This window comes from Chlamydotis macqueenii, chromosome 5, assembly GCF_036417535.1.
Source record: "Chlamydotis macqueenii isolate bChlMac1 chromosome 5, bChlMac1.mat, whole genome shotgun sequence".
In the NCBI taxonomy this organism is placed as follows: domain Eukaryota; kingdom Metazoa; phylum Chordata; class Aves; order Otidiformes; family Otididae; genus Chlamydotis; species Chlamydotis macqueenii.
The window spans coordinates 45863792-45884321 of record NC_141560.1 but is presented as its reverse complement, the minus strand read 5'-3'; the positions used below and the strand labels follow the sequence as shown (position 1 = coordinate 45884321).

Here is a 20530-nt window from a genome sequence, read left to right as displayed (position 1 = left end):
TTAGTATGGTAAATATGTAGTTAGGTTCTGTTCTTTAACTTAAAGATAGCTGGAGGAACCTTTCTCCTAGTTATATGGATTTGAAAACAATATTTCTAAAAATAGATTTGTTTTCCAGTTATGAGGCTTTCTTCCTCCCCAGGACTGTGTTGACAGTACAATATTCCCAGCCAAAAGCTTTTTTCAAAAAGGTTTAAACTCAGAATTCATTACATTAATTTAAGGTAAAAAATATATTGTTTATCTGAAAAAAAAAAAAAGTTTATCTGTACACAAGAGGATTCAGGGGCGAGGGGGTTGCCTGGGGTTTTTGTTTTTGCTGTTACCACCAGACTCACTAAGCTAAGCATGGAGTAGTCAGTCCATGTGAGTTAGGGAAGCAGGTGCTAAGAGCTGCTTTGCCTACAGAGCGCTTCTGAATTTTATTTTCCATAATCCCTGTATTCTTCCTGTGACTCCAAAACTGCCTCTCGTAGACTTTTCCTTTTCCCCTCTCACTCCCAGTGTAATTTGTTCATATTTATCTCTAGTTACCTCTCATAAGCTCCCTGCTGCAGGTGTGACGATATTTTTTTTATGTAGAAGATATAAACTGTGGATTTACTTTTTTTCCTGTTTCTTCATTCTGAAATGTAATTTTTCACAGAGTATGCGTGTCTCTTCCAAGAAAAGATGAAAGATTGCATTCCTCAAAACTGTTCATTGTCTGTGGCTTTCAAACAGATTGAGTCTACTAGTTACCCCAGTTAAGATTCCCTTTTCCAAAATAGCCTTCACCTTTTCCAAAACACCATGGCCCTCAGGCTGGATGATAAGGAGCAGATGAATGGAAGCTGTCTTTGGTAAGGATGGATGGTGGCCTGCTGCCCCGAGGGAACATCCAGGATGGAGCTGTTCTGAAAAAAAGGGCGACTGGTTCCATCAGCAATGTGTAACCATTCATTTATTTAACACCTATATAAACAATAACATTGTTAATTAACCACACTGGTGTCAGGAATTGCTCTGTTTCCATGGTACTTGCTGTAATCATTTAATCACAGAACACCTGAATATTCAAGCACAAGCTCTTGACAAGGTTAGAGTATGTCTGATTGAGTACTACACTGCTGGGCCACACCAGGTTGGTCTGAGCACACACCATTTAAAATCAAGGGCAAAGTTCCATCATTTCTCTGCTGCATTTATTTTTTCTTTCTTTTAGGAAAAAAAAAAAACAACCTACCTCTTTAGGTTTTATTAGCTTTAAAGCCTTAGATAATTTTATTCCTCCTATGTCAGATTAATTCTAGCTATATATTTTCCACTTGTCATGACTGATGGGCTTAGTATAGCTACATGTAGTAATTCATAGCTACAGTAGTAATGTAGAAGGAGACAGGGTGCCAGGAAGGGGTTAAGAAACCAAAATTTTCATACCATAGTATTGGCAAAGTACAGAAGACTGTTCTCCTGGGGTTTGGGATACAAGACGTGTGACGGGTGCTGCGAATCCATGATGACTCCTTCTGAAGTGCTGCTATATTGACTTAGCTGAAAAGCATTTAGCACCCACTTTGCCTTTTCTGGTCATAAACCTTCTCAGAGTGGATATGAAATCTGCCTCACTATGTTTTGTTTTTAAAGTGCTTCTTTTCCATCTTTGAGGTTTCCATAGCAACCTGGGCTATTTGTTTAAATTGGAGCTTGCTGGCCTGTCCTCCCTGCATCTTACAGCTGCTGACATCTTGCAGGTATTGTCTCTTCTTGGCATGCCTGGGAGTGACTTGTAGGGTTATAGAGGGGCTCAGCAGCGGCTGGCCCTTCCCAGAGGGCCATTCACTCAGCAAGATAACGGATGTGTGCTTTCTCCCCTGTCGCCCCGTTTGATTTACCTCATTGTTATTCTGTGTGGCTCTGTGGAGTTACTACAAGCTCCCTTGACAGGTTAGCTGGCAGGTCTTTGGTGGCTTGCACTGGGAAGGCTCATCTCAGGAGAGCTAGGAGGCCTTAGTTGTCAGTGGGGACAATATTGAAGAATTTTCAGTAGAATAAGGAACAAAGAGGTCTTATCGCATGGCCTCCGTCATTTGGCTTGTGTTCCCCAAAGTTCAAATCACTCAGGAGATTTTGCTGGCTGAGCAAGGCCTAGAGCAGAATCTTCACATCCCAGGGGATCATCCATACAGACAGTGCTCACAGGATCGAGAACGATGCTCAACTGAAAGTTGTTTCTGCCTATAGCTGCATGTGCAACTGTTTTGCTGTTCCCACGAGGATGTTGGTTTTTTTCTTTCTCTGGTCTCATGGTGGAGACACCACATAGACCCATGCTGAAGAGTAGGGTGACATTGCAGGTTGTCACGGAGTTACCTCTGCCCCTGGGCGTGTGCTGCCAGCGATGCCCTTGCACCAGGGCAGGCTGCCGTGCAACCCTGCAGTGGCTGACCGTGGGAGGTGAGCTGGCTGACCATGAGGTCTTCAAGCAGAGAAGAGGAGAAAACAGGCTGCTTGGCAGCAGCCCCAGGCTAGAAAGAGCCCCAGCGTTGCATGGGACAGGGGAGTCGTGGCTGTGACTCGTCACTGGCCATCGGGTTCGTGTCATTGTTAGGGAGGGCAGTGGGAGGGCTTCTTGCCCTGAAGAGCTTATGATTCAGAGAGCAGAAGATGAAGCAGGAGTGAACAGAGACGTGATTTGCCAGAGGGCCTACTAGCCTAGACATACAACCTGCAATCCCAGTTTCGTGCCCCATTTGTTAGGCTGCAGAGCATACATGGTTCCCAGTACCCCCCACCCCGACCCGCGTCCAGCTTTCTGAAGGCAGATTTGTGCCAGGTTTCTGCACTGCGCTGAGCAGAGGACAGCCTGCCCAACTGGCATGGCATGCCTTCAGCTTGAAATAGCTGGGGGGAGCTTGGAAAGGAGGGGGGGCCATGAGACACAGGCTCCTCGATTATTTGGGAGAAGCAAGTGGGAGTGAGGGAAGAGGGATTTAAAATTGCCCGGTGGTGGTGTTTTCTGTCGGGAAGCGGTGGGTGGCTGCAGGCTCCCTGGGTCACAGGGCCAGGATGTGGCACCGGTGCCCACCCCAGCATAGGGGAGGGGAGGGGAGGCGAGGCAGCGAGCGCCTCAGCAGGAGGGTGTCTGACAGACTGCACGTAAGGCAAAATTTGCCAATGTCTGCGCTTCCCCAGCGGCAATGAAGCCTTTGCAGCTTGCGCCAGAGAAGAGATTGCTTCTCTGGGACAGGCTGAGAAGCCAGCGTGAGGAAATCCTCCCAGGCCTCTGGGCAAGGAGAGCGACGGAGCGAGGCGCTGCGTGCTGGACGCAGGACACAGCATCTTGCTGCTGCAGCAGCCACAGGTAGAACAAAATGGCCTGCGTGTTGGCTCCTTTCCTCTGAGATGTCTGTATTTAGCACTTTAGTCTTTCCTTTGGTCACCTCATCAGTTAACTCCTGGCTTCACTTCCCTTGCAGAGACCAAGGTGAATCTATTTTTTCTTAGAAAAATCACTTTCCGGCGTGACTAAGATCATTCCTCAGCTTTGAGTGCTACGGGCTTTCATCTGACAGGGTGGGGTTAACGCTTTTTTTTTCTTTCTGCTTATCAGCATTAGCACGATACTGGATCCCCTCCTCAAGGCAGGGCTTTGGTTGCTGGAACCAGTGTCACTCACTCATTTACTGATGCAGTTGTATTTTTTGTCTCAAGTCCCTGAAGAGGTGTTGAGACTGAGTAAACAACAGTCTGCAGGATATGGTTACTTGAAGTCTGATAGTTCGTTGTCAAGAAACTTCTGTTTTAATCTCTAGGCTACAGTTGATTTCTTTCTTGATAACTTACGAATAGGCTTTAAAAAAGAGGAAAAAAGGAAATTTATTCTGGTGAAATACTTGGATGCTGTGCAGTGTTTTAGCTGCAAAAGGAAGTGTAAGATAAAGTCCTTCAGAAGTGCTGAGATTCTGTTTGTGGCACCAACTTAAGATTTTTAATCTCTACTCACACAGGAAAGGTTTCCCTTTTGTCCGACCTCCAAAGCAGCCAGAGCCTTCGTGGCCATGCTGGTCAGCCCTCCCTTGCTAGTTTTGAGGTTCATGGTCAGTTCTGTCCAAATCTGAGAGAGGAGAAGAAAAGCCACAGAAATAATTACATTTCTTCAGCTCTTGCAAAAATTGGCAGTTGGGTACAGAGGAGAAACCAAAATGAGCATCCTGTGCTCAGACAGCTGTGTGTTACTCTGGGCCTCCCCGACGAGGAGCCAGGGAATCCTCCTCTCCTCGCTCCCTTGCCAATAACCTTGCTGCTCCTGCAGCTGACGCAGTGCCCGGGAGGCAGCGCAGCACGCACGGCCCCAGCACCATCCCGGCCACCAGCTCAGCACGGACCGTGTGGAGGGACAGAAACTCCCAGGATTCATCAGCACGCAAAGAGGTTTGGGATCTGAGACAACATGCATTTTATTAATTGCAAAAATGTATAATTGAAATAGAAATCCTAATTTCTGTGCTGCTTAATGGATAGTATCACAGTAATAACCAGACACAGTAATACCAGTTAAAGCCATGGGAGGTTAGAGATGAATTTTCTTCCAAGTGGCAGCAACTTGTACCAAATGCAGCAGGACTATTCAAAGCAATCAGTCTCTTAATTTGTTAAAAGTACTGTTTCATTCTTCAAACAGCTGAATTTTCCGCAATCACTGGTCTCCAGTTGTCTAAATCGCACTCTTATCTTGTATCCTCGCAGCACCACGTCCTGATACGTCAGTGCTTGGAAAAGCTGCCATCCCTTCTGACGCTCAGCAGGCCGGACAAGGGGAATTTAATGTAGCCGTTTCCGCCAGGGAACATGTTGCAGCTGTCTTTGAAAACAAAGAGTTTTATTAGTACATTTATTGCTAGTGGTGTGATGACAGCCAACTGCTGTTACCCAGTGATGTGCTGCTGAAACACTGACTTCTCACTTCAGCTATCACTTTACAATTAAAGCAATTCAATACAGAGAATAAAATAATACATTTCTGTAAGGAGCATTAATGCATTCCAACAGTTTAGTTGGTATGTTGTCCCAGCGGCAGTGGGCAGAAGCTTTACTGGATTTATTGTAACTCATAAAAAGGCAGGCAAGACTGAAAGTGAGATATTTGAGGGGGCAGGAGCTTTGAATACCCATACTTTGTATTGACCATGTGGTACCATGAGCTCCTCACAAGTATTGACAAGCATTTGTTGTGACCTACAGCCATGCTGTGGGGACATCCTTGCCTTGCAGCGCTGCTGCTGCGCATGAAGGAAGTGGACCTGCTCCCAAATCTCGTCACAGGCTGGCAGGGAGAAGTGAGGTTTGAAGAGGGCTAAATGCCACGTACCCTGTAGGCAGTGTGCTATAGAGGCCCCTGCCGAGTTTTCCATCCTAGTCATCAACCCCAGAACCTGTCCCTTGCTCTTGGTACTCCAGCCTTGGTTCTGCTCTTGACCAGATCATGAGGCCTTGCTGTTGCTCCTGCTCCCTCCTGTCTGGACCTTCACCACATTCCTGCCTTCGGCTAGCTCCTCTGCTTCTGGGGGTTCCTGATTTTAACTCACCCTTCCTACCAAACCCCAAGCAGCCCAAGCCTGACCTGACTGCCCTTGGCCAAGTTGTGACAGCACTCTTCTACGTGCCCCTCTGGGAAGCTGAAACGTGGGTTTCGGTGACTTACATTGCAGTGAAAATCCATGGCAGGTTTACATCTGCGTGTGATCGCACCCCAGAAATGATTCAGCATTGCACCGATTTATATATTATAAATATTTGTAAAGATTATATATTTATACTTAATGGGAGGAACAATGTTCAGACTTCATATGGCTGACACTGTAGTGAAATTCCCTCTGTTCCAGACCAGTTCCCTGGCAAGAGGTGCCGGTGGGGATGGTGAACACCACGCTGTTCCTGTGCCAGTAAGCACTGGTGGGCTTGGGCACTCATGGGTGTTGCTAAAACTGTAGTGGGTGTGCCAAGGAGGACAGGAAAGAGGAGAAGCCAGGTTTCAGGGATGGGCTGAAGAATGGAGGATCATGCTATGAAGCTATCTGTAAAAAGCAGAAGTTGGAATCACCAACTTAGATGAATTTAATTTTTAAACAAACTTATTAGACTTATGAAAATGACTTAGACTCTATGAAAATGAGACAAACTTCTTCTCTTAAAAAATTTGTTTTGACTAGAGAAGTATCTTAAAACCTCAATATGTGGCAAGGTGGCACCATTTCTGTAGCAGACTGCCCCAGGAGATTTAAAAATCCTTCCACACACTTGTAATTCGTGCATTGAACACATCCGGTTTGCAGCATCCCTCAGAGAACTTGCCCATCCTAGCAACTCCCTGGTATGAAGGCCAGATCTTCCTCATGGAAGGGGTTTCTAGAAATAATTTTTCATAAGCTGCCTGCAAACACTTCAGCAGGAACCGGAGCCTCCCGGTGCCACTCACTGGTGCCTTGCTGAATATATCTACCCTCCAAGATACGCTAAGTGCCATACAGGAGTTTCCTCACACCTTACTGCCTAAGGCTTCACCCTCGCCTCATGCTGCACGGGACAAAAATCTCAGTGCTCGGGGTGTGAAGAAGAGCCCCAGCGTGTGGGAGGCTGGAGTCACAGTGTGCTGCAGAACAAGCCCGATCTTCTCTCCCCTGTGGAGATTTCCGATCCTGCAGCTAAATCCCTGCTGATAACCCGCCTGCCGCAGAGAGGAGAAGTGCTTATCCCTCACCTCCGCTCCCGGCTACAGGGCTCCCCGCAGCTGCCCCCGAGTGCTGCCAGGTAGGATGCCCCTCGGCGTGGCCCGGGGAACGCGAGGGATCTGTCTTTAGGAAAATATTTCAAGGGACACATCAAGCATTTAAAATGCTGCCTGCGCGTTGCTCTGTTGGCTGCTGACTGTGAGCATGCGGGGGTGTGATCCTTACTGTTGGAGTACCCTCAGGCACTCAGCTGCTGGGGCTGGCTTTGCTTTTATTATTTTTTTTTTTTTTTTAAAGGAAAAAAATGTTAAAGGGCTGCTTAAGTCCTAGGCTAGAACCAGTGGTGCTGCTATTTTTTTGTGACAGCTAGAAAGAAACAACAAAGTTAGCTTTTTTTCCAGGCAGCAGTCTCAGACTGGGTTTCGACTGGGCCTTGTTGTGTAACTTAGGTTCCCCCACCAGAAAGGTGCAATTTCAAGTTTAAATCAAATATGCATGTGTGCAGGCAGAGAAAAAGATGAGAAGACTGACCTCTGCCTTCAGGAGTGTCGCCTGCGTGTTTGTTTATTTTGTCCTTTCCTATTTGTAAGCTGGTATTTGTTAGGTTGCAATTAGATGAATGCTTTTATTATTTTTTTTTAAACGGTTGCTTCAGGGTGTGAACTTACAGTGGAGAAAGAACTGCAACTCCTTCCCATTTCCTCATGGAAATTAATTCACCGAGCAGAATGCTGAGTGGAGATGTGTGCAACGAGGCGCTGTGTGGTGGCTGGCAGTAGTGTGACTGGAAATCCCGCCTGGCAGGGCAGCAAGAGGCAGGTTTTACTCTCGAGCGTGTTTTGAGAGGAGAGATTTGAAACCCACCTGCTGGGGATGGGCATCCTGCTGGGAAGCAGCTTGTCCCGCTGTCTCACCAGTGAAGCCTCAGCAATGCCACGGACTGGGCTACCGTACCCCTCTGGTTCGGGGCATGAACCACGGTGTTCAGGGTATCCGCAATGGAACTTCCTAACAACAGGTGGCTTCTGTGGAAGTCCTGGCCTCTCTTTATTTTTCTACAGGAAGAGGTGGATCTCTCACTCTTCTTCTTGTTCTTTCCTTTCCCTTCTGTGGCACTCAATCTGAGAGCCAGCAAGAGGAATAATAATTAATAGGCTGCGTGTGTGTTCCCTATAACCACATTATTAAACAGGTGACCTGATGACATAAACTAGCTTCCATGGTGCTGTTTCAGCAGCATTAGCAGTTTCTCCTCCTATGAAACTGGCATTTCAACTTCCACAGCTGTCAAGTGGATATTTTATGTAGAACATGCAGCACTTGAAACGTTCCCAGCCCTGGGTAAAGGTCCCCTCCAGCCCCTGTGTAGTGCCCTGGCGTACAGTGTGACTTCAGCCCAGCACTATGCAGGAAAGAAATCCGCTCGGATGATCCACGTGGCAGAGAGTTGCTGTAATCTATACCATGAGGTCACATTTCAGTATTGGGAGCAACCGAGATTAAAGTCATGATTTAAACCACGGGAGTAAATATAGTTTTTACATTAGCGCATTGCAGACCTAACTTGGGGGATTATGTCACAGGGTATTTTTTTCTGAATTGTCTCAAAATCTCAAGGCCTCCCGGTTATTACCATGGTGATGTTGCTCCAACTTAGCACTGAAATTTCCCAGAGCATTTTATAATCAGAATTATGAGGGAATTAAATGTTCGCTCTACCCGAAGCAAAACCACTTTGCCCTCGTACTGAACTTTCTCTACGAAACCAGACGGGCAGTTTGCACTGGGGATGCCTGTGTTGAATTTCAGATATCAAGTCAACGGGCCTTTTTTCTGCAGAGCCTTGGATCCTCTTGTGTTAAGGCTGTTGCTAGAGCAGATTAAATTTACCTTGCTTCGTACGAATGTGAGATGCTTTTCTCCACTGCTAGGACAAGGCTCCTATGTCAACCCGCAGCTTGCTTCCGCAGGACAGACACGCTCAGCCCCAGGAGTCCTCCCAACTGTTCTGCAGGCTCGTCCCCTTGCAGGGTTCTGCTGAGGAAACACAGTTTGGCCCTCGCTGCACTGCAGAATCGTCGTCAGGAATACAGACTGTTGTAAATGGGTCTCTGGGAGAGGGAGTTGTACTGCAGTAAGGGCTTTACAGGCTGAATTTAGCCATTAAAATCAACAGCAAAACCCACAGCCTTCTCCCCTTCTCCAAGCCGGAATGATTCAATTTGACCAAAGAGAAAATTGTTCCCTTATTAAGCTAATTGCAGCTCCCAATAAAAAGGCTTCAAACCGAGCCTGGCCCTAAAGCTGCCCTGGGGAGCCAAGGAGCCAAGAGATTGCAGCCAGGTGCTTCATAAAGCCAAGGCTCTTAATGCTTCTTTTTTTTACTGGCAAGAGGCAAAACAGCCAGCCTTCTGGAGACACGCTAACGAGAGACTCCGGTCCCCTCTCCCCAAAGCTGTATTCTTGTTTTTTTTCACCCCGACTGCAACAGGGCTGGAATAACAATGGTTTGTTTCCCGTGCAGGTCCTGAAACGTTGCCCCTGTTAAGGCAGTTTGAGAGGAGGAGGATGGATTGGTCCCGAGTCTTGCCGAAAGACAAAGCTGAGATTTTCTGATTATGAACTTGCAAAAAGAAGTCCCTTTCTGTGCGCCGGACTATGGCACAGGACGCGCGTGCTGCATGCAAGCTGCTGGTTTTTCTCAGAGCACTTGTCTACCTCTGCACAAAGATCATCTTTTAGGGCAAAATGCAGTAAACCCGAGCTGGCTGCAGATGTGCCAGCTGGGGCGCAGGACCCAGGGGTAAGCACACAGATCTCTGTGGACCGATTTACCAGCTGGTGCCGGAGGTGCCGTGGCAACCTCCACGCTGCGCCGCCGTGCCACGTGTGAAGGCCAAGCACGGGGGTCCTGTCACGTGTGAAGGCCAAGCACGGGGGTCCTGACTGCTCGGCAAGCCTCAGGGGCCCCGAGCCTGCTGTCTCTGTCCCCTTGCAGGCACAGAGCAGGATTCCCAATGCCGTTGCTAAGCCTCTGCTTCCTTCCCGGTTCCTAACCAGGCTTCAAAAATATCCTCTTGAGTGGGTGAAGCTATACGGGAGAACGTCTGTATACGGGGAACAGTCTAACATTAGCCCTGAAGAGGGGACAGACAAACCATTTTGGGCTCTTCCTCCCTCGTGCTTTTCTACTCCACTTTCTTCTAGCTCCTTTCCTATTCCTATCGTATGTTTTTCTTAGGCTCTTGGGTTTTTCCATCACTGAGCCTCTGTGGCACGCACAGCTTTAAAGCGTGGTCCCAGCCGTCACTAATTTGCAAGCTTTTTTTTCAGTTCAGTAACACTTGTATGCCTTTTTTTTTTTTTTTTTTTTTTTGTCTGAGGGTCTGGTTGTGCATCATAGCCAAGTATTACAGAGCCCACAAGGGAATGGAAAATTTTAGAACCTCTTTTAAGAGGAAAAAACTGGATTCACACTGTTTACGTGCGGGAAGCAGATCCCAGTGCCTTGAGTCCTGATTTAACCCTCTGTTGGCGGTGGTTCCTCGTCTGAGACGGTCTCTTGGGATCTCTGGAGTTTAAATCTGGGTCACTGTAGCGTTAGTGTGTTTCACCCCAAATCAGATCTGGGCTGCCTCGGGGTTTCCTTTAACCACGTGTGTGTTACTCTGGCGGCAGCGATCCCTGCCGAAAGCCGAGGCGGCAGGTCTGTCGGTGCTGTTCTACAGCCGCCGAAATCGTGGTATCGGTGAAAAAGCGGCGAGGTGAGATGCTGAAAGCCGAACCGCCGCTGCGGTTCTCCGGGAAGCAGCGAGGCCTCGGCAACGCGCCCGCCGCCCCCCTGGGCCCCCCGGGCCGGCCCTGGGCCGAGGGGGCCGGGCAGGGGCGGCGGGGCCGAGCGCGAAGCCTCCGCAGAGGCAGCAGCCAGGATCCCACCGGCCCGGGGCCGGCCCACCCCCCCCGGCTCCCCGGGGGCCGCGGCGGGGGGGCGGCGACGTCAGGCGGAAGGGAAGCGCCCGGCCGCCTGCGAGCGGGCTCCGCCGCCGTCTGAGCATGCTCCCGCGGGGGCAGCGCCGGGCTATATAACGGCACCGGGGTATATAACCGCGGCCGGGCGCCGGCGGCGGCAACGGGAGCCGCGGCTCAGCTGAGGCAGGCGGGAAGGGCTGCAAACGGCACCGCGACTCTCCGCGGCGGGAAGAGCTGCGCTCCGCACCGCACCGCACCGCTCCGTACCGCGCCTCCCCGGGCAGCACCGCTCCGTACCGCGCCTCCCCGGGCAGCACCGCACCGCACCGCTCCGCACCGCACTTCTCCGCGCAGCTCCACTCCGCAGGGCCCGTCCCTGCCCGGCCGCCGCTGCCCGCCGGACCCTCGGCACCCGGCACGGCCGAAGCGTCGCGCCCCGCTCCGCCGGCCCCGGCCCCCGCGGCGGGCGCTGCCGCTGCCGCCACCGCCGGCGGCAGGATGGCCGCCAAGCCGGCCGAGTTGATGGGCGTCTGCTCCAGCTACCAGGCGGTGATGCCCCACTTCGTCTGCGTGGCCGAGGAGTTCCCGCCGCCCGCCCGCCCCGCCAAGGCCCCCAAGGGCAAGCTGCGGCGGCCGCGGCAGTCGCGCTTCAAGACGCAGCCGGTGACTTTCGACGAGATCCAGGAGGTGGAGGAGGAGGGGGTGTCCCCCATGGAGGAGGAGAAGGCCAAGAAGTCCTTCCTGCAGTCGCTGGAGTGCCTGCGGCGGAGCACCCAGAACCTCAGCCTCCAGCGGGACCGGGACCGGGACCGGCTCGGCAGCTGCCGCCTGCGCAACAGCCTCGACTCCAGCGACTCGGACTCGGCCCTCTGAGGGCGGCGGGGCCCGGTCCGGGGGGACCCGGAGGGACCGGACCCGGCCCGGCTCGGGGGGACCCGGCCCGGCGGCGGCCGCACGGACTGGGCTGCAGGGAGCCGCTCGCCCGGGGCGGGCAGCCGGGACGGGATGTTTTCTAAGAAAGCGCTTGTACCTTCGTTTCTATTTGATTGTATGAAACTCTCCGTTTAAAAGACAAAAACAAACAAAAAAAATCTTTTCTATTCGTTAGAAGAAATGAGCTGTTTTAGATGCGTTGAGCTGCTGGACTTTATATTTATTTTTGCATTTAAACCGTTGACTGCATTAATTTAATATGTTTCTACCTGAATGTCTGTTATTATTTCCATAAAAGAGTAATAAAATCAGATATATTTGCACAGTACATATCGGACTGTCCTTATTTCAGGAGTCTGACTGTCCCCTTTCAGGTTCCTTTGCCCCCTTGAAGGCGAAAGGGATTTAAAGGCTGTCGACAGCTGCTGCAGAGGCAGGAACGCTTTCCTCAGGGATGCTGCTCGGAGAGATTTTGCGGTCCGTGCTGCCAGATATGCGCTAATGAAACAAGACCCAAGTTAGACTGATTTTAGACAACTTTATTGGCTTGTTTGAGGTCTTCACGTTATCCTGAATTGATGTTTAAGGAGTGTTTATAACAGGGCAAGCCTCGTGCCTTCACAAAAGTGCGTATATACTTTCTGTTTTCATCCAAGTTGTTTTTATCTCTTCTCCCCTTCTAACCCGTAAATTGTTTCATGCTGCAGACATGTTTCATAATTGGATTTAATGCCGTTTCATTTACTAGAGCCGGTGGTACTGTGTGGATGTGCTTTTCCTGGAGTTGAAAAGCAAAGGCATTTTGGTGTGGTGCAGGACTGAAGTTACCTGGGGTAACTTCTCTGTGTGTGTGCAGGCACGTGTAAGACTTTGTAAGATTTTATCTGTCTGCGGTGTATGTGCCGAGGTGCGTCTGAAAATCCCTACAGAAGGAAGAGGGAATTCCTGGACTGGGAATTTTTTCCCTGTATTTTCTCCATCCTCTTGAAATACGCCTGTGTTAATAGCGTAATCCCACAGGAGCATCTTGCGTCAAGGCAAGCTTCATGCAGCTGAAACCTTCCAGTTATTAGGAACTGGCTGATAGTGAGCTGGAGACTCTAACATTTCTGTGGTAAGATGTTCTGGAGAGTTACAGCTTTTCTTAAGTCCTGGCTTGAAGTGCGATCATACTGATGGGTAGGAATAAACAGCATGCTGTGAGCTCGTTGGGGGAGCTAAGGGCTGGGGCAGAGGAAGAAGATGATGGTGGTGCAGATGGAGAGCAGGGTGCCTGGTTAGGGCTGGCAGCCACGGACGTGCACCCTCTGGGCACTGAAGTGCAGTGATGAGCTGCGTGAGGAAGCCCGCTGGTGGCTCCTGGCTCAATCCAGGCGCAACAGAAGCCTGTCTCTCTCCAGCTTAAAGCTGAGGAAAATCAGGAGGGCAAGGGGGCTTGGTTTTGGACAGGTCCTTTGCCAACTTTTCTAAGCACAGGAAGAGTTGGAAGAACTCCCTTGTGGTAGGAGAGCCGGCTGACCTCCAGCACCAGGAGAGGGTCGTGCATGCAATTCAGCAGGTCAGGAAACACGCCTGGGCTCTGCCTCGACCTCCTAGTGAAAAAAAAAAACAAAATCAAAAACAAACAAACAAACAAAAAAACCCAAAACATTTCAACCACCCCACCTGCCCTCCATATTGCAGGCTGTGAAACAGCTTGTCTCCCTTTCCCATTAGAGCCCGGTGGCTGCTTTCTGTGTAGGCGCAGTACATACGTACACAACATCTACGTACAAAGCAAAACAACTTGACCTCCAGAGCAGCTTTCAGCCAGGCAAACCAGACTCGGTAAGAAACAATCAGTTACCAGCAGCTGGGCTAATTTTCCTCAACAAATTCCTAACACTGTTAAAATCCTGGGTGTTTTCAGTTTGTAAAGGGTGTGGGAACTCTATAGCCATGTGCCTAAATGTTCCACAATGTACACAGCAGGCTAATGAGCTCTGTAAGATGTCCAGAGGGTGCATGGCATCCTCCCCATGCTGCAGGTTTCAGACTACTTCTCAGTCTTGCTTTGCTTTCAGCTCTGGTACAAATCCCTGTGATACACAAAATGTGTGGTAGCTCCAAGAGGCTTGTGAGCGCATGATCCTCTTCCCGGCTTGTTGTTTCTGTTTAGCAGCTGGGATTAATAGCAGGCCATTTACCGTCACCCTTCCCATCCCCGCTTTAGTGTGCAGCTGTGCTGCCACCAGGCAGGAGGCACATGAGGCCGTGCTGTGCCAGCCAGCAGCAGAGCGTCGGGTACCGGCTTCCTGGAAGGGGGAAAATATCCATATGTCCATTTCTGTTTCAGGAGACAAATGTGGATGTTAACAGAGGACAAAGAGGGTTTGGGAATCTGTTGTAGCACAATATTTGAGAAAAAGCCATGTTCCGGTGGTTAGGCTGAATAAATAAGTTTTTCTTCAATTGTTCTTTGTTAACATTTTTCTGCTCCATCTCGAAGTGAATAACATGGGAGATGCCAGTGCTAAAGATAGGTTAGTGTTTAGCTTCCAAACAGTTACGACCAAGGCAAAAGGGTGAAAAGCCAGGGTGTTTTAGCTCTGTCCTAGAGAGACCCTCCTGAGTGCAGCTGGAAAAATAAACCTCCCTTCCAGTCTTCCTGTGCTGCTAATTTTGAAGGTTTCTCTTGCAATGGATTTTAGCATCATGGATATCTGTCCTGTAGGGATTGCAGGAACACCTATTAAATGCTCTTCACTGATGGTAATGACAATATCAAGGGGTTCTGAGTCTGTCACCTGCTACCCAGGCTCAAGATGTGGGTTGCACATTTCCCTTCAGCAATTCACAGCTTAAAAGCCTCCAGCAGATGCCGCTTATGGTGGTGCTCAGGATGGCAGCGAGTAGGCATGAGCATCCTGCGTCTGCACAGGAAGGAGCTAGGAGTCAAACGCTCACGGAGCGGCAGGATGGGTCTCAGGGCAGAGGGGAGACTGAGCACCCCCGGGGTTCCTTCAGCCCTATTTCTCCAAATTGCAGGAAATCACACAGTAGAATTTGTCTGTGACGCAACCTGTGTTTTATTGTTGTGTCGCTTCATGTGTAGATCATCCAATCCTCCGCGGCAAGAGGAGTGTCCAGCGGGGCGAGTAAAAGCTCAAACTTGAAATCAATTCTTTAATTCTCTTCCTGTTTTGCATCCCGTCCCCTTCAAGCTTGTCAGCACTTTTCCCCTGTGCTCGTGTTGGAATGTTGCCTTAGTGCAAAACTACTCGTGCTGGGGTGGCGGAGCTGTACCTTTGTGCCTTATGCTGGCCTGACAAGCGTAGAGGGGATCTGAATGGTGCAATATCATTGCTCTCCTGGCTTCCGGGAAAAAAAAAAAAAATCCTCTCTGTGCATCTCATGGACAAGCTTTTCCTGCCTTTTTTTTTTTTCCCAAAACATTTTTGTTTAATTTGACTCAATAGATTTATGGAGGATTTCTGGTTGCAATTTAGTGTCTACCCGAAGGGGCTGAGGACAGTCTCCTCTCCTAGCTGCGTCTGCGCCGTTTCTGCTGTTGGATGATTTCTCTCATCTCTGGGTTTCCAGTGATTCACTGGGGACACTTCAGAGCTGAGCTGTTATCAGGAACAAATATGAGAAGGTGCTTGTAATTCCTGCAGGTTTCTGTGCTGGCATCCTGAGCAGGAGTTTGCTTTAGGAGCTGGTTACTGACGACAGGTCTCCTGACCCTTACCAGTAACGGTGGGTCTGGTCCCACAGGAGCGCGGTGGACAGACTACAGCACACTGCCCTGCGTGAGAAACACCAGATGACTGTCACTATCTAACCTCTAAAGTAGCAGTGGAGCTGAGGGACAAAACACAAACCAAGGCATCTATTTAATTGTCAGGCTGACAGCGAACAAATTGCCGTGTAACAGGGGCCGACAGACGAGCTCTAGCAAATCTGGTTGCTGTGGTTTTTCCAATGTTAGCAGTGCCCCTCCGAGGGGTTGCACCTCCCCGGCAGCGTTAGCAGAGCACAGCGCGTGCGTGGACCTCAGCCCCTGTGTCCCTCAGGCTTAGGTGCGGGCGATGGAAGCCACCACCAGAGAGAAGAGCAGCATGGTTCTCCAGGCTGCATGTGGCCTTGCTCGAACCTCAGCTCCTGTGGTGTGGCTCAGCCTGAGCTGTCTTTTGTACATCTGCAAGATGCACATGGGGCTTGCATTTCTGTGGGGAAAAAGAAAAACCTCCAGGAGGTGCAGAGAGCCTGAAATCCCTGAGCAGAGCAGAGTGCAGTGATGCACTGATGCCCTGGATTCACAGTTTAGCTTCTCATAGCCATCTTAAATAGAGCATGCAAGCTGTGTGCAGTGCTTCAGCAAGCCTGGCTCCAAACTTCGGGGGTATTTTTTAATCTGTAAAGATGCAAGATTATATCCTGAGCAAAAAATAATCAGCTGTCCAGTAATAACACATGCAAGGGGAGCTCATCCTCCCCCAAAGTAGGAGGCCGTTGCACAGTATGGGGAGGTTGCCAGCTCAGCCTTTCAGGCTTCATCAAGAAGTAGTGCGTGGTCTTTCACTTGCACTTGAGCAGTCACCTGAAGTCAGGTGGCTGAACTTGGGGGAATTAATTAATTAATTGTGGGAATGAATTAATTCCCAAACAACACCTCGTCACATGTACACGCGTGTCTGTCCCTGAGCCCGGCCTGTCTAGCCTAGAGCGAGAGCTGCCAGCAGAGCAGCCCAGTTCTTTACTGTAGAGCAAAGCACCTCCAGATATTTAATTGGCAGTGCAGTTAGTTTAACTGGTACCAGAGGAGAAGGAAATACTTCCTGCATAACCCATAACCACACTGTCGGAGTCGTGTAACGGTTTCTTGTGCCAGAGCATCAGCTTTAAGGCTATTAAACGTGTGAGCTTGGTAATTACGCACTTACGACTACCGTGTTAGCAAATGTCATGGTGTGTTATAAATAGCACAGGGTCAGATCCTGATTTTGGCTGCACCGGTGTCAGACTGGCTTTAGTCCAGCTGTACTCTGGAGCTGATCTGGATTTGCCCCTGGAGAATTTATGCTATTTGCCTACGTCGCTGAGTGTGTTTCTGGACTGGCTTGAAACATCCAAGCCTTTGCTCCCCTGCTCCTTTGTGCCCAGGATACTCCTAGGCTTTGTAAAACCTTACACGAGTTCAACTGCCCTTCTGCTTTGGAAGGAGTGAGGATGGTGCATGCCTGCCTGGCTGGGACATCTCTTCCCTGCTCCCAGATAGAACAGGAGCTGGCGGCAGCGATGGGGAGAGGCTGGGGGAGCTGGGGCAAGAGGGGAGGGGGCATATCAGACTGCAGAAGACTTACTTTGAAACCAAACTGAGGTTCACGTGGGTCTGATTTCAAACAAAACAAGGTCTACCATGATAATTTATGACTCTGTCTTGAACAGAGATTCTTTGTTTGGAAATATTTGCATTGAAGAGGTTGAAGTTATTTATTAGGAACTGGTGAAAGGGAAGTTTTCTTCCTTGGCTTGATTTAAAACCCTGTTGTTGTGGAAGATTTTTTTTTTTTCTCCCTGTGAAGAAAATGACCTTTCTTGGGCAGGAGGGAAGGGAACTGGCGAGAAGGGAGAAAGAGAGGGAGAAAACACAGCTTGCTTGTGAAATGGCTCTTGGCTAATACAAAACCATGTGAAGGATGTTTATGTGCTTGTTACTTTTAATCTTGGGTTCTGGCAAGTCAGTGTTTTCCCTTTGAGAAGTATTTGGAGGTCCTGACCGTGATCGTTAAAGATCCATTTTGGTCTCTTTTCACAACAACCTCTAATGTCTGAGGGAGCCTGTGCTCTGCTGACTTGAATCTTTCAGGGTAAATTCAGCGAGATTTCAGGGTAAATTCAGCAAAGTAACATAGTTTTTCCACCGTTCCTTATGTAAGAGCAAAACAGAAAGAAAGCAGCATCAGAAGCATAGGTTATCAGTCGTGCTTACTGTTAAACATCTGCTGTTAAGCTGAGCTGGATGCATTTCAAGCTATGCGACTGGCATTTATCAGCTGGGAATGCACGCAGGGGGTTCCGCAGAGGCACGGATGAGGTATTGTGGTGACCTGCACAGCTCCAAGGTGCTCTGTGCTTTGGAGGCAGGCTGGATGGTTGGGTTTTGAAGGGGTGGAAAGATGCAGAAGCACCGAAAGCTGGGAGGACCCAGTTCTGTCCCTTTTCGGAGAGGCAGCTAAGGCAGAGTTGTCTGGGAATGGAGCTGCTGGAGCAGAACCAAATGGTGCAGGGAGAGGGGAGAGGCAGGAAGGAAAGAAAGAAAGAAGACAAAAATACCCAACCTCACAGCAAATTGGATGTGGCCCGCCTGCCTAAGAAGGCAAACAAGAGAGCCTGTTTTTAATCAACTTCCATTAGTAGCACCCCTGAGTTTACGCACCCTTGGGATCCACTGAAATGAAATCAAGTTTTGCCTGCTTTTTCTAGTTCTGAAGCATATTGACATTTTAATGGGACATTTTTGTTTGTTTCCCAAAATATCCCCAAATATATATGAGAGTTATCAACCAACTCCTCCTTTTCCCAGAAAATCAGCCCAAAATAACCAATCCACTAGCTTTAGGAGTTTAGTTATTAATTTTATACTGTGTCTATGTATGTGTTTACTCCTGGGTGAAGTGTCCCTATGTGTTTTCAAATGAAGCAAGCAAGCAGGCAGAGCATGGGAGGTGGCAGGGTTGCTGAGCTATCTGCTTGGCTTTAGACGTGAAGGTGCTCCAGGGCTCAGAACAAGGGGTGCTGGCAGTTGGGGCTCCTGGGGTTTACTGCTTGTCTGGACATAGAAAATGGTCTCATGCTTGCAGGGAGAGATGGAGAGTTAGGGGAGAGAGTGCTGTTCCCGATCCTCCTGTTGCTGCACTGCGTGGCCCTGAGCAAGCTGCTTCTCTTTGGACCTCAGCTTCCCTGCAGGAGAGCTGGGGATTCATAGAATCATAGAACGATTTGGGTTGGAAGGGACCTTTCAAGGTCATCTAGTGCACCCCCCCTGCAGTGAGCAGGGACGTCTTGGTTCGTTAATCCCGGCAGATGGAGGTCTGTTGCTTTGCAGCCACGGGAGATGTGTTCGGTTGGTGAATAGAGAGGACTTGGCTTTATTCAGAGGACAAATGCCCAGCAATGTGATGTCATAGTTTATAAAACTCACAGCTGTGTGGTGATATCACCTGTGCAAAAGAAGGAGGCTTTCCTTTGTTGGAGAGCCCTGTCCAGAGCCCAAACTCCCCATGTCACCCGTTGGAGGCTGCATGCAGCCCTTTGGGGACACACACAAATTTTCTGCTGCTCAGCAGATACTTTGGGGAACTGGGGAGAAAAAAGTGTCCTGCCACTTGCTGGTGATCTATGCTAGAACCTCAGACTGAGAAAGCTGGTGAGTAGTATTTACACGTTAGCAGGCTTGCATGTGGCCTTCTCAGGTGTCCCATCCCCTTCCTGGGGGGACCTGAGTCTGGCGGCTCTCCTCCCTCTGCTGTGCAGGGATCCTATGGTGTTTCTACATTGGGAAAGGTCTTATTTTGTCAACATGGATGTGAGCCTGGATCAGGGAGGAAGGAGGGCTTCATGAGAGCATCTGAGAGAAGAGGGCGGCATTGTCTCTGAGTCAAAATGTGGTCGCTGCAGGAGCTTAGTGGAAAAGAGCTGATCAGTATTACATTGTTTAGTATTACCAAAGGGCGTGATGGTGATTTTGGTAGTATAAGCAGTGCTTCCTAGAGCAACAAGTCTGAGCACCTACACGCCTCGCAGAAGCTTTGACTTGGCTCAGGGAGCATACAGATGCAAAGAGGTGGTGCTTTGCAATGAAGATAATCCAGCATTCAAATTTCATGGCTCTGTAAGGTGAAACTTCCTCCCGCCAGCCTCTACAGTAAGGCCTCAGCTTCAAGGACAAAAATTAAAAGAAGTCAAAAGAGTGCAAAAAGATTGCAGATATCTAGACTCTGGATATTAGGAGTCCATGATAAATTTAACTACCAGAAAGACATTTCAAAAATAATACAAATAGCTAGCATAGTTAAATAGTAGATTAAAGAATATTATTAGAAGTAAAAAGATACCCTGCAAAAAGCATAAGTCATGTCCAAGGGGGGAAAACAGAAAGGATCATAAATGCTGGGATGTTAAATGTGAAATCGTAATAAGACATGCTTAAAAAAGATTTTGAAGAATGGCTTGCAAAAGGCTAGAAGCTTTTGCTGTAAACTTTTGCAAACACATTGAAAAAAGGCAGCTCGCTAGAAAGTCTTTCACACTGACTGAATGGAGACTGAAGGGACCACTCTAGAGGGATAAGGCAATCTCAGAAAAGCTCAGTCTATTCCCAGTAACACTGCAAACTACATATACTTGACTGTATGTTCAGTATGAGGTGCTCTAAAGCAGTAATTATTGATGGTAAGAGATGCTGGAGTTATTAGGGATAGTCTTAAGTCGACTGGCGACTCAGTAATGGTAAGTGATAAGAATATTGACACTCATTAGGAAAAAATATCAAGAGCAAAACAAAAATCCTAATTTGAGAACTGTCTAAAATGACAGTGGTCTGGTATCTTGAATATTCTCTTTAGGTCTAGTTATTAAAAAAAAATTTTAAAAGGTATTGATATTTCCTACTGTTGAACAGAAATTTAATAGAATAGGACTGGGGGGGGCGGAGAAGAAGAGGAAGATAGGAGGAAGATGCAGGAATTAATTAACAGTTTGCAAAGATCAGTGAAAAACTTCTTAATTATTTCTGACAATACAAGAGATGGAGCAGCATATAAGTTTTTGGACAGCAGGTTTAGGATAAAAGAAAGGAAATACTTTTTTTGCACGATGAATAACACAGTTCATTGTCAAAGGATGTTGTGGATGCCAAAAGGACTAGCCAGCTC

General features: G+C 48.8%; 1 protein-coding gene across 1 annotated transcript; it reads left to right on the top strand.

The window, feature by feature from the left end:
• Nucleotides 1-10823: 10823 nt before the first annotated feature.
• On the top strand, nt 10824-11940 carry C5H11orf96 (chromosome 5 C11orf96 homolog). Its single transcript, XM_086749003.1, has one exon. The coding sequence runs from the start codon at nt 11178-11180 to the stop codon at nt 11550-11552; it is 375 nt and encodes a 124-aa protein (XP_086605129.1). The 5' UTR covers nt 10824-11177; the 3' UTR covers nt 11553-11940.
• Nucleotides 11941-20530: the final 8590 nt, after the last annotated feature.